Source organism: Anarhichas minor, unplaced genomic scaffold, assembly GCF_050575085.1.
Source record: "Anarhichas minor isolate MPS153535 unplaced genomic scaffold, ASM5057508v1 ptg000040l, whole genome shotgun sequence".
NCBI lineage: Eukaryota > Metazoa > Chordata > Actinopteri > Perciformes > Anarhichadidae > Anarhichas > Anarhichas minor.
This window is the reverse complement of record NW_027466486.1, coordinates 9,815,203-9,828,369: the sequence shown is the minus strand read 5'-3', so window position 1 is coordinate 9,828,369 and position 13,167 is coordinate 9,815,203. Positions and strand designations below refer to the sequence as shown.

The following is a 13,167-nucleotide window of genomic DNA, read 5'->3' as shown; positions in this document are numbered from 1 at the left end:
ATGAAAGGGAGCCATAGATTATCAATACAGTCAATGCGGCATTGTGTTACACGTGCCCTCTGACCTAAGCAGGGTTACTAGCGCTGATATCTTTATTGTGACAGGACCATTGGAAGAGACAGTCATCATGTATCTGTATTCAACAATTTGATGTGTGCTTATCTGGGTTTGTTTTTTTCATTTAACAATGTTCTGATTAGAGTGATTGAGGATTATTAACTAGCTTACCACTGAACCATACCACATAATAATCATCTGATATTTGCCTCATGAGGTAATCTATGTATTTTTTTTCCACACAAAGGGATTAATAAATAGCAAAACAGATAAATATGTAGATTTTTGTTTTCACGTACTTGATTTTCGTATTTTCTGACATATTTAGCAGTGTCTCATTTATAGTAAATTGTCACATTAGTATGCAAATTATTCAAAAATGATCTTGCATTCACTTTATCAAAGCATTATCTCTTCATACCTAATTAGAATTCTAGTCACAGTCAATGAAAAGCTTGTTTTAACATATGCCATATAACCACTGCTTCTATACAGTATAATGCCACTGAGCTGAAATCTGCCTTAGACCTGCTACTTTATTCATCTCCAGCATTCCATGTTTAATTTTTAGCCTTGGCTGCCCACAGGGACTTTAACCCTTTCTGCTGTCTCATTTTAATCGGAGGCTTTTTTTGTTAAATGTTTAACTTAAATGGGGAGCCTCATAAATATTCCAAATCACTCGTCCTGTGTTTGATGAGGAAATGAGCCTCGTACCCGCCGTGATTCCCCAGGCAGGCAGGAGGGGAAAAAAGCCCTACAACTTAACTCTTGGAACTAGACCTGTGCGCCGCTCTGACAGCCTACATTAGCAAGCAGCAAATTGTTTTAACAATGTGAGGGCCGCCTTTGTGTCGAGATAATGATGATATCTCTTTTCTGTTGCGCTGCATGCTACTGAGGTAATCATAAAGGTCTCTACTGTCATCACTGCCTGAAAGCAGCTTTTATGGTCTAAAGGGACAACAGCTTGTGCTGAATATGAATCTAACTGCTCAATGACAGACTTTACATGTAGCATGATGATCCCAGGTGATGTTGTAGCATGTACTCAGGCTGGTTTTGATATCTGTTGAAGGGAATTTTGTCTCGATAATGTTCAGACTAACACTGGTGACAGTGCTGCACACAGGCATAGTTAATATCGTAGCTCCCTAGCAAAGGTCAAGCAGGTCTGACCTTTGAGTTAGTCGGATAGGCCAAGGCCTGTTTCAGAGTTTCTCTCTTTTTCTGTCTGTCTTCCCCTCCCGTACGTGGCTCTGTGGTCATTAATCTTCCACACAGGTGCTGAGGACTCCTGACCCTCTGCTCCACTTCCTCCATTAGCACCATGACAGCTCCACTGTAAGGTTCATATACCCAACCGCATTTCCATCCCTCTTCTACCACACCACGTCATCTGGTCTGGGAACTAAAATTCACTGTGTCCACTTCACTCCTCAGAAGTTCAATTACACGTGTTTCAGTGCAGCTTCATCATCCAGTCACAGCGTAACGAGATTCAGATTTTTTAAAAATCGGATTGTTTTTCACGCTATTGGCTTGGCCGATATGTTGTAGTTTTACTACTGTTTTACCTTTTTGAATAATGGCAATGTGAGAGCATTTTTTATATAGTCATCCCAGGTCCGGCACTTGGTCCTAGAGACTTGTAGGAGTTTGGCATCAGCAGGTTGAGGCATCAGGAAGGGGGCGGGCCGGCAGAGGAGGTCGGTGAGAGAGGGGGGAGCCAGGTTGTTGAGGGCCTTGTACTGTAGGTTGAGTAGAAACTTTTCATCTTGTGTTTAACCGGAAGCCAGTGGAGGTCATGGAGGACTGAGGCGATGTGATCGAGTTAATTTAGGACTTTGATTATGGCACCATAGAGGATACTGTTGCAGTAGTCAAGCCTGGATGTTACAAATGCGTAAAAGTAAAGTACTCATTATGCAGCAGAATGGGCCCAGTCAGAGTATATTGCTATAATGTATCACATTAATTGGTTATTATTACTGATACATGTATAAGATGCATTTTAATGTTATGGCTGGTTTGAGTTAGAGTTCATTTGAACCGTTTCACACATTTTTCTAAGGCCGCATTGTATTTTATTGCATGGTCATGTATATTATGTGAAATATTGTATCTTCACATGAATTAGTAACTATAACTGTCAAACAAACATAGTGGAGTAGAAGTATAAAAATGGAAATAGTCAAGTAAAGTACAACTAACTCTGAAATTGTACTTAATGCAAAGAGTAAATGTACTTAGTTACACCACTAAAATATATGTCGTGTGTTCAGTATGCACACTGAAAGATGCTAGATTTCTGAGAGCGCTTTCATGGACTTTTCATTTGGACAAGCCTCTATGAAAGATGTGGTGCAGATTCATTTAGTGACACCAAGATTATTTTTTTTTTATCACATATACCTTCAATTCATGAATTTAGAACATCACTGATCAGATATCCTTGCGCAGGTCAAAAGAGTTATGTCACATGTCAAAGGTCAGTACACAGCTTGTCTTAATTGTCACGACAAAATATTTTGTCAAAAATACCCACAACATTTGCTGTAAATATTTTTTAAGGATCATCAATTGTTTTAAACAAGATAATCAACCTTTTAAGTTAAAATAATCTATTTCACCATGTTCTTTTCAGCAAAATCTCTCTCTGACTGTAAAATGTCTCTGTCTCTTTAACTGTCTCTCTGTCAGACCTCCTAGTCCTGCACAGTAGTGTGCTGTGCAAGTGTAATGATAATGTGACAAGACCCTGACCAGATTTCATAACCCGAGAACAACATATCAACTCTTTTCAGAGGCTCTAGTGTCGGATACTTGCCAGCGTTGTGAATCTGTGCCATGTTCTGAGGTCACGACCCCTCCAATGTAGCCGCCTCCTGCACAGAGTCTCAGTTTCGCAGCAGAGGAAGCCCCTCCACGCAACAGCTGGACGTGGCTGGCACACAAACACACACATATGTAGACATTTACACATTCTCACATCACACATAGACATACCCCTTACAGCAACACATGCATGCAGTTATTTAACATATGCAGCATCTCCATACGCCCAGGCCCAAGGCAGAGGAAAACACAAATGTCAGTCAGGATGGGGAAAGGTTACAGGGAAGCCAAGAGCTTGATACTGTTAATTTGCTCCCCGGGGCCCAAGGAGTCAAGCAGCAGAGTGATTTTGGCTTTGCTAACTCATGAGATATATCCAAAATACCAGCAGCCTGCAGCCATCTATGATAAAGATATTTGACAAAGAGCATTTCCATGTGGTGGCTAGCACTGTCACCTCACAGCAAGAGGGGACAGGGTTTGGTTCCTGGGCAGGACGGGCCTTCTGTGTGGAGTCTGCATAGGTCTCCGTGTGGCAGCGTGGGTCCTCTCCGGGTTCTCCAGCTTGCTCCCACAGTCCAAAGTCATGCAGCTTAGTTTAATTGATGGCTCTTTATTGCCCGTAGGTGTGGATGTGAGCTTGAATGGTTGTCTGTCTCTATTTGTCAGCCCTGCGATAGTCTGGCGACCTGTCCAGTGTGAACCCTGCCTTCGCCTATTGTCAGCTGGGATCGGCTCAAGCCCCCCCGCAACCCTGATAAGCGATTAAAGATAATGGATTGATGCAGCTCCATGACATGGATAGTCAAACTGTGCAGGGTGGATTATCTACAACTTTTTATTTTGTGATTACTCAACAAATCCCTGTGTCTGAATATAAAAATATATAAGTATTCAAACTTTTTCTTTTGTCATGGTCCCTTGTGGAAGCAGAATATCTTTTCCCCCTATCAGCTTCTTAGCCAATTAAAATGTATATTATCGATTAATAACATTTAGGAAATCAAGCCAAGTTAAATGCTTTTTATTGGAATAACATTATCAAGAAAATTAACCGCATGTCTCTTTTGACTGTTACAGGAATAATTTACGAACAAAAAAACAACAACACATGGCTTTCCTGGTGCACTGACAGGCCAGTAGCAAAACATGATTAGCCATATTTTTGATTATATCTCGTTAAGTTGACGAGTATCTATTGTTCTTTTCTTCACTGCGGTAGAAGTCCATCTTGTCCGTGTACAGGTTTTGGTATCTGATTTAATCTTGCTAAACTGAATCCTCCATGAATGAGCTCTGTGTTTCATTTGATCAGTTCAGTTAACTTCACTTCATCTTTACTTTCCCACAAGAGGAAATTATTTTTGCGGCAAGGCAACATAAAAAAAAAAACATGAAACATAAACACAGTGTGTATGCAAAATATTGGGTGTATGGTGCTGAAACTCTAACACAAAGATTAACGCTAAAATATAATGCTAAGCTGCGTAGGGAAGCAACAGGCTGGTTTATAATGTATCAGAATTAAGAGCGCTTATTGCACATGGGTAAATGAAAACCTTTTGCACCGAATTTTTGGAAACCTGTATCTCTGACCCAATGGGATGGAGGTCATATTCCTTAGGTAGCGAATGGTATGGATTTGATATGATGGATTTATCTTTCCGTGCGTCCGCTGTAAATGTCAGCCAGAGAAGGCTGCTGCTCACCAATGACTTTACTAGGTACCTAGTCCATACCATCAAATCAGTGAGAAGTACTGATATATATTAATAGTGTAGCTTGTCTACAAAATAACCTACATTTATAAAGGTTTTGATATCATTTTGCAGAAATGATTGCCCCACATACTGTTAAATACACATACAAAACATTCAGATAATGTACTAAAGGATATATTATAAAACGGTCAAATGACAACTTCTACAGTCCATGGTGAGTGTCCTTTTGAGGGTGGATGTGGTGCAAACATGATGTCTGTATATTCCTGGTGGTCCCATCCAGACGGTGTGTCTGACTTTCAACATGTCTCTCCTCCCCATCTCACTGAGGTCACCTCGTTGGTATCGCAAGCGCAGCAGTCACATTGTGCTTCAATGCAGACAGATTGCTTATAATAACCGTTAGAGACCTTTCATTTTTCCCTGTCAGCGGTTTGCGGGATAATTTTGGCACCCTTTAAGGATTCAACTCCCTTAATAAGAGGATAAAAATAAACAAGCTAGTTGTAGAAGCACTATATTGGGATGGCATAATCCCATTTACAAGTCTGAACGCACTCCGGCCAATAAAATCAAACCCCAGCAACATTGTTATATGTGGCAATTTTCACCATTTCTAAAAGAAGAAATGACTGAGTGCTCGGCTTTTAGACTGCCAGGATTTACTAAATGGATGAAACGTCACTTTCCAAATTTCATTATGAAAGACCTACAGTGAAAAATGCTCAGTCAATTCATGTACCATAACAAATATTAGGTACGTTTATTATTCGTTCAGCTGTTGACCACATTGGCAAACAGATTGCATTATAAGTGTATTTGAATTTAAGGTATAGCTGTTTAAAAACAAGTTTAAAATTATGCACAAGTGGAGCATATTGATTCCTGCAGTGTGGTGCAGACGCGCTGGAGCTTTTACTGTTAGTCCTGTCCATCCATTGGGTCACAACTGATCTGACAACCACATCACATACCTCTACAGTCTGCCGGTACACTTCATTTCTTCTGTCCTTTTGTTTTGCATTAAAAGTAGAATGGAAATATGGGTTCGCTATGAAACGTAGATACTCAAAGACATTAAGCAGAGCTCAGAGATTAGGTAAATTAATCAAGTGATGAAAGTTTGATAAGAGAATGGTACAAAAAGGTGATGTATGAAAACAGAATACAAAGTATTGTCGGGTGAGATAGAAAGAGTCGGGCAAATTAATCAACAGAGGCTGAAGGACAGAGGTTGAAGGAGTAAACTAATGTAGGTTCTGCCTTGAGTGAGATGGACATTTAAAAACATAGCCAGAGATCAATACACACGAGGCTATCTCTGTTGATAAGATCCATCCATTACTGTCTTCAAAGTTCAACACATTCAATTCTGCTTTCTGATTAAAACAACTCATTGCTCAATCAAACATATCCACATCATTGTATTAGCACTATCAACAGAATATATATCCTACAGTGTGTGCGTCAATAATTTGTGAAAATAATATTGGGGTTCATTTAGGTGCACCCACAGTGGCAGGAAGTAAAATGGAAATGAGCGACATTAATTCCAGGCCTCTATTTATCCCATTTCCTATACTCTCTTTATGTATCTAATATTTCTAATTTACCACCGTCCAGAAAAAGTGACACAAGAAGCCATAAATTCCCTTCTAATTCCAAATAATTCCGATTACATGGACGAGTAGTTTTCAATCAGAAAGATAATCTGGATGATAGATGGTGGGATAATTGGCTGTCTCTGCCACGTAAATATTGTGTCGTTCTATTAATCTTGCCGAATGAAGTGTCAAGCTGTCACTCATTCGTCAAACTGAATTAGGAAATATAACGAATAAATAAATGCAATGCGGTTGGCAGTGGCTGTGTGTGTTTTTTGTGTACATGGTTGTGTGTGAGAGAAAGAGAGGGAGAGATAAGATGAAAGGTGAGAGCAGGCAGCTGCAGTGGCCCCGAGTCAAAGTACGAGACTGGAATGGGAGACTTAGAGAGATGAGCGTGCTGGTCGTTTTGTGCTTCAGTGTGTTTGTGTTTAAAAGTAAGTTAAAGACAGAGAGAGGAAAAAAGGAGAGTAAAACAGAAATGTGATAGAGGAAGAGCACTCTCAGCTCTACCTCCCCTTCAGCGAGTATAAAATCATCTGGAGTATTACACATCTTAAAACGTTACTGTCTAACAATACACTGCACTTAATCTTGCCAAAGGCATTTTTATCAGGATGGATACCCTCAGAATTACATTGTCTTTTCAGTCCCTGGGTCCATATCTGTCACATGTCACAAGGCAGCTGCAGTCGCTGAATATTTTACCTAACTATCAGGTGAATAGCTGAGATTGTTTTTAGCCTCACAGGAAGAAAGGCCATTTGTTCAAATAAACTCACAAGGATATACTTTCAATTTATTCTGGTAATGTGCAATACATGTTGTCTTGATAACTGAAAGCAGACTGTAAGAAAAAAGCCAATTGGGAATTTGATACATTTTATAATTAATATGTAGGAGATCAGTCAAGAGGTGATACATATCTTATCTACTCTTTAACCTGTAGGACAGGAAGATAAAAAAATCAAGCAGTGACATCCTCTTAATTTAATTTATAAAGATCATAATTAACGACCTACAGGCTGCGGGAGACCCCATTTCAGACTGGAGACAGAAAGGGCCTCAGCCATAAGAATAAAGATGAAGTTTTCATTGAATTCTGAATTAAATCTCAAATATCAGTAATTTCACAGAAAAGGTCAGCTCTAATGGAGTTCCTCCCTGGTTTTTAATATCTCATATTTCTCTTGAAACAGCCTACCTGGCGTGACGTGGGCCGCTAATTGTGGCCGGTTAATTAATGAAACCATCAGGTGTTTGCAAAGGCAAACAAAGAGCCGGGCTCTCCTAAATCATCTGTGCCCTTCGACATGGTTATTATCCGGCAGCAGGTGAACCCTAGCCTTGACGCATGACAGATTAGATCTTCTCAGAGGATGGGCGTCCATTTATCTGCCTGATAAACTCAGAGCCTCTCTCCATTTTCAATCATCAGAAAGGAAATGAGATTAACAATCTAATGATGCCAGCACCCTCCGCACACACACACACACACACACAAAACAATACTCATAAGCAAATGTCCATTTATCGTAGTTTTGATTATGAGCACATGAAAAGGCATCTTCGGTGATGTATGATCAAATTATTATTTATGATATATCAGAAAACAAAGCGCTCTTTTTATTTGATGCGAGGATCCCATTCTCTCAGTTTCAATTCTGCCTGCTCTGCTGTGTCCCTGTTAAATCACACGGTGCGGCGTGGGTTCACGCTGTTCCACAGAGGTCCGGGCCTGTCGTTTCACAGCTCCCATACCTCAGACCTAAATTTACAGTGCAGGGCTTGTGGGCCCCGCTGTACTCCCCTTGTGGGTCAGCCCCTCCCCTGCTGTCCCTGACACGCATAGCAAGCATCCTGGCCCTCGTAAAGCTGACATCTTCACTAAACTATGCTAACAAGGCCGTAGTGATTTGTATATGCACAGCCCGGTGGCACGTGCTGTTGGGGGTTGGTGCGACGCAGAAGAAAGCGGGGGGGGGGGAGTACCGCTGGTGTGGTGAGGGCAGCTAATCAAAGCACCGCCGCATGCAAAGGTTCCACCACAAAGCCAAACATATATGTGCACGAACAAAAACACATATCTGAGGGGTTCACATGGTGTAAGGTGACAGAGGAGGCAAACCCAGGGTCCAGTGAGCAGGCCGTGGAACATTTCAGCTCTGTGATTCCTCGCAGCGCTGGGATTTATAGACTTCAGGCTGAATGGTTGGTGCAGGTGCAGAGCACAGACAACTGCTCTGCTCTGCCGATGCAATATATCACCGAGCAACAAACATCAGCCCGGGTGTCAACACGCACAACTCTTATTATTTAAGGCTGTGTCTTTTAAAGGTGATGAGCTTGAATGGCCAGGATGGTGCAATCAAGTTTGGTGTTTGAATGTTGTTTCGCATTATTAACGAGAACTGAGGGCTTGATATATCGAAATCATATGTTTTATTCCCCTCATATTGATCAGATTAACTAGAAGCAAACAACTGATATATTCGGAAATATTGTTCCATTCTCTCTCTCTCTCTCTCTCTCTCTCTCTCTCTCTCTATATATATATATATATATATATATATATATATATATTTATTATATATAAATTATATATTTATATATATATATATATATATATATATATATATATATATATATATATATATATATATATATATATATATATATATTACAAATCAAGTTTACATTGTTTTTAAATCTGATTAAAATATATAAATGAACACATACAGTTGCATGCATTAGCTGATCAGTATGAGTCTCTGTTTGCCTGTGTCTATTAATACCTACCGTTGTGGGCTTGAGGAAAGGAACCTGTCCACTGCTCACTCACTGGTGATTGAAGGGCCCGTGTGCTCTTTTACTGCCCGACAGGTGAGGCTTAGCCTATTTGAGGGCATCGATGGGAGCAGCAGCCCAGTCGTGACCCAGCCACTGCTAATTTGAGGAACTGCAGTTAAAATTATATTACACTTCATTAAAACACATTCATTTTTATCTGTGTAGGAATGATATTCGGGAGGTGCTTGGTTAATAAGATCATTCCGCTGAAAGATCCTCAACTTTGAAGTGCAGCTGTGTTGTGCGTTTGTGGCAAATCTCAGTTGTGCAAAGATGTCTGGAAAGCGTTCAGTCATTTTCTCACCGTTTCTTTTATTATATTGTCCATATTTTAAAACAGAACGAATGAGTTGCTTTATAGCCACGCTAGATGCTCTGATGGCAATGTCAGTCTGTTGGGTTGGTTGGTTCACCATTTCATGTTTCTCAAAAACCTCAAGCTTATTTGCAAATGTTTGCAAACTGAGAGGGTGAACCTGGTAAAATAACCTTATAAACATCAGGATGTTAGCAGTGTCACTGTTCCTTTGTACAGAACCACTAGCATAGACTCTTTGTCTTCAAGCTATTTAATAAAAATGGAAAAACGTACTACTTGTGTATACCAAGTCTTTCTCTGTAGCAGCTCCATAGTTGTGGATGCTCACTTTATCCCTAGTCTGAAATTCTGTCAAAATTCCAGGCTACACATCATTTCGAAGAAAATATTTGATGTTTTACGTAATGTAGTACGGTAATGGAAGTTGTACTCCAATATTTTACTTAAGTAAAAGTAGCAACACCACAGTGGAAAAAAAACATTGTTGCATGTAAAAGTCCTGTATTCAAAATCTTACGAGTAAAAATACAAAAGTATGAGCTTTAAAATATACTTAAATTGCCAAAAGTAAAAGTACTCATTATGCAGAATGATCAATTATATTATATCACTGGGTTATAAGTAATAAGTAATGCATTCATGTGTAAGCATCTCTAATGTTGCAGCTGGTAAAGTTGATGCTAATTTCAAATATATACTGCTGGGTACTGTATATTACTGTATATCATAATAACCGTGGGATCAAGGTCCAGTAGCGCATGTATTGTGCTGTTAGTGTACAATTGTAAAGTATATTCATTTCTTTTTTATTAATGGTAGAACAGTGTGACTATTACATATAGTACATACTGTAAAAAAATGAGTATGTGGTATGAAATAGGAACTTTTTTTCCACAGTCCCTCTGATGTATCACCATGTAATCACAGCAGTTACTACCACAGTATTCTCTATGAAAGACGTAGTGCGGATTCATGGATTGACACCAAGATTAACTTTGTTGGTCCTACACACATACTGTGAACTCACAGATCATTCATGAATAGAACATCACTTATCAGATATCCTTGCACAGGTGAAAAGAGCCATGGTCCACACATGTCCAAGGTCAGTACACTGCAAAATATGTTGTCTTAATTGTGATTTCTTAAAATATTTTGATCTTATTTCTCAAAAATACCTGGAACCTTTGCTGTAAATATCTATCGAAGGGATCATCAATTGTTTTACATAAGGTGAACTTAGCTTAAGATGATCCATGTCACCATGTTCTTTTCAGGGCAATCTCTCTCTGATTGTAAACATCTCTTTCTCTGTCTCTCTAGCTGTCTCTCTGGCCGGGGTCAGCAGGTAGAGAGTCAGTAGAAGTGAATGAGAGAGCGCCTGATCTCCTGCGAGCGATGCTGTCAGCGTGGCCCTGAGTGGGCTGTATGGAGCTTCTGTCAGAGGGTGTCACATTTCCACGGCCCACACTGTGGCCCTCTGTCCTGCTCGTGGCTGGATCTCAATGGACCCTTTGATGGGCCACCCGAGGCCTTTCATCGTGCACCTTTCCACAGAGCATGGGGCCCAGTGGGGTTTGCGTCGCACAACACCTGGCAGGTATGCAAAACCACGTGCCCGAGACAAAACAAAAGCCACTCTGTCAAACGTTTATTGGAAATTAATTTCCTCTCCCCCATCTTTTTGCATTCATAAAACGGAACGGAAAAGAACAGGATGATGGTGGGCCTCAAATATGTGCAGTCACAGGAGATACGACTGAGTATGGACAATAGGTCATTAGGAAAATCATATGACTCGTTGGTCTTATGATGAAGTGAATTGTAGATTAAGATCTGACCAAACTCAGGGTCTGATCATATTTCAGCTATTGGAAAATTGTACTTGCGTGTTTGATAAGGTCGTGTGCCATGTGATCATTAAATGTTCCAGTGCAGGAGGGCCGACTGTGTAGTAGTGAATGCAAAAAAGAAAAGTGTTAGCATAAAAGTTAAGAAGTTATTATGTATAAGCACAAAAATCTATATCCATTTCAAACCACATAAAACTAAGAGTGTACTGTAAATTGGACAGTTGCGTCCGTCTCAGCTCTTATCTTACTTGGACCTCTCCAGTTCCCATACACCTGTTCCTGCAGCTTCCTCTGCCTGTACTGCCCTTCTACTACTCTGCCTCTGCCCCATATACAGTAGGCCCAACCCCCGGATCATCCTCTTCCTCTCTTATCTGCAGTTCAAAGCCTGTTGACTGAATTATCTCCGGACGGTAAGAGAGAAAGGAAACAACTGTCGGCGGCCCTCAGTCAACCGGAGAGAAACTCTCCTCCGACAGCTGCTTGGTTAACTGGTCTTTACTGCTTTAATCCCAAGGTGGAGGGATGGGAGCAGAGAGAGAAAGCGCAGTGTAAGGACACATCAGCGTCTGCACACGGAGCTCCCGCACAGACAAACGGGTCCAGTGTTTCCTCTCGGAGAGAGCAGTGTCATGAGATAGTGGATGTTCGTAGCAGGAGCGGAAGCTGAGGTCTCAGGTTTGAGTGGCCACAGAGAGTGCTTGACTGAGGTGTTGAGAGGCAAGGTGTGGCGGCCAAACCCACACGAGGACGGAGGGTATAGATATAACTGCTGCGCTCAGGGGAAGAAAGAACAAGCCCTACTGGATGAGTGGAGCCTTGAACTTAGAAAACCTGTGGTCATTGATCACAGGCAATGTCTGTGTGTCTGGGGTACAGTGCTATATCAGTCATATTGTTTCCATAAGTACAGTTACTCAACACACTCTAAAGTCAATTGAATAACTAGTTTACGGGACATTATTTTCACCCGTATGTCAGTTAGTGCCTGTAATAATAAAAGTCTTAGAGGTCCACTTGTAAAATGCCGAGTGCTTCATGTCCGGAAACAGTGAAATAAATCTCCATTGAGCTCTATTGATTTGTCGTCTTTGATTACAATTATTCTGCTGGTAGCTATATTTCAGCTTGTTAAGTTTCAAGATTTCATCCTCGTGCTTTGGGAATAGTCGTGTTATGTTAGGCATCTATTTTACTTGACGAAAAACTGCCGATTGCAAAGAGACACTGAAGTGGCTGAGAGATGACAGGTGAGGTGAACACAGAACAACATTTTCTTTACCTGCGTAATCATTTTCATTTTCAGCTCCTTTACGTTCTAATTATAGTCAGCGGTTGGCCTGAAGCATATTCATATGCGTTTAAAAACCCTACACATTTAAACTGACAACATCAACACGGCGAGTCAGCATAAACGTTTTACCGCCATATGGCTCGACCCTTAACTACAGTATGGCCTGTTAGATACATTTGATTTAAAGAAGCCCAAGTCCTCCACATCCACATAGATCTCCCCCCCCTGGCCCCCTCGTCTGTCTTGGCTCTCTGGCACACAAGGTCATCCCCTAGCCAGTCACGACACTCCAATTAAGGCGACTGATGGACGCAGCTAATTGGTAGGATTTATATCCTCCTTTTATTATGCTTTATGAGGAAGGCAAGTGGAGGGCATTACCATTTATAGGCCCTAGGCTCCATGCTGGATCACTGTCATCCACTACCGTCCAGCCGGACTACTGAATACCGTAGCAGCCTGAGTAGCTCGAGCTGGGACGTCTAAGTGTCTTCTCGCCCGATCTTGTTTCAGCTTTTGATGTCATTTGAGGGCAAAACTAAATGCCGTACAGACTCAAAGTCAAATATGTAGGAAAACTGGAAACAACTTGAAATATAGAGTGAAAAGGGTGGACAGAGTTAAAGATATG

General features: G+C 40.8%; 2 protein-coding genes across 4 annotated transcripts in view; both read right to left on the bottom strand.

Moving 5' to 3' along the window:
• The window catches only part of esrrb (estrogen-related receptor beta), a 61,611-nt gene extending 59,670 nt beyond the window's left edge, over positions 1-1,941 (bottom strand). For all 3 annotated transcript variants that reach the window (XM_076108712.1, XM_076108713.1, XM_076108714.1), the window contains exon 1: positions 1,635-1,941. In XM_076108712.1, coding sequence (XP_075964827.1) covers positions 1,635-1,663 — 29 coding nt within the window. In that variant the 5' untranslated portion in view covers positions 1,664-1,941. The remainder of the gene's footprint in view (positions 1-1,634) is intronic.
• LOC142968723 (G patch domain-containing protein 2-like) overlaps positions 1-13,167 on the bottom strand; it is a 44,818-nt gene that overhangs the window by 681 nt on the left and 30,970 nt on the right. The window contains exon 10 of the mRNA XM_076108721.1: positions 2,888-3,004. Within this exon, the coding sequence (XP_075964836.1) occupies positions 2,958-3,004 (47 nt within the window). The 3' untranslated portion in view covers positions 2,888-2,957. The remainder of the gene's footprint in view (positions 1-2,887; positions 3,005-13,167) is intronic.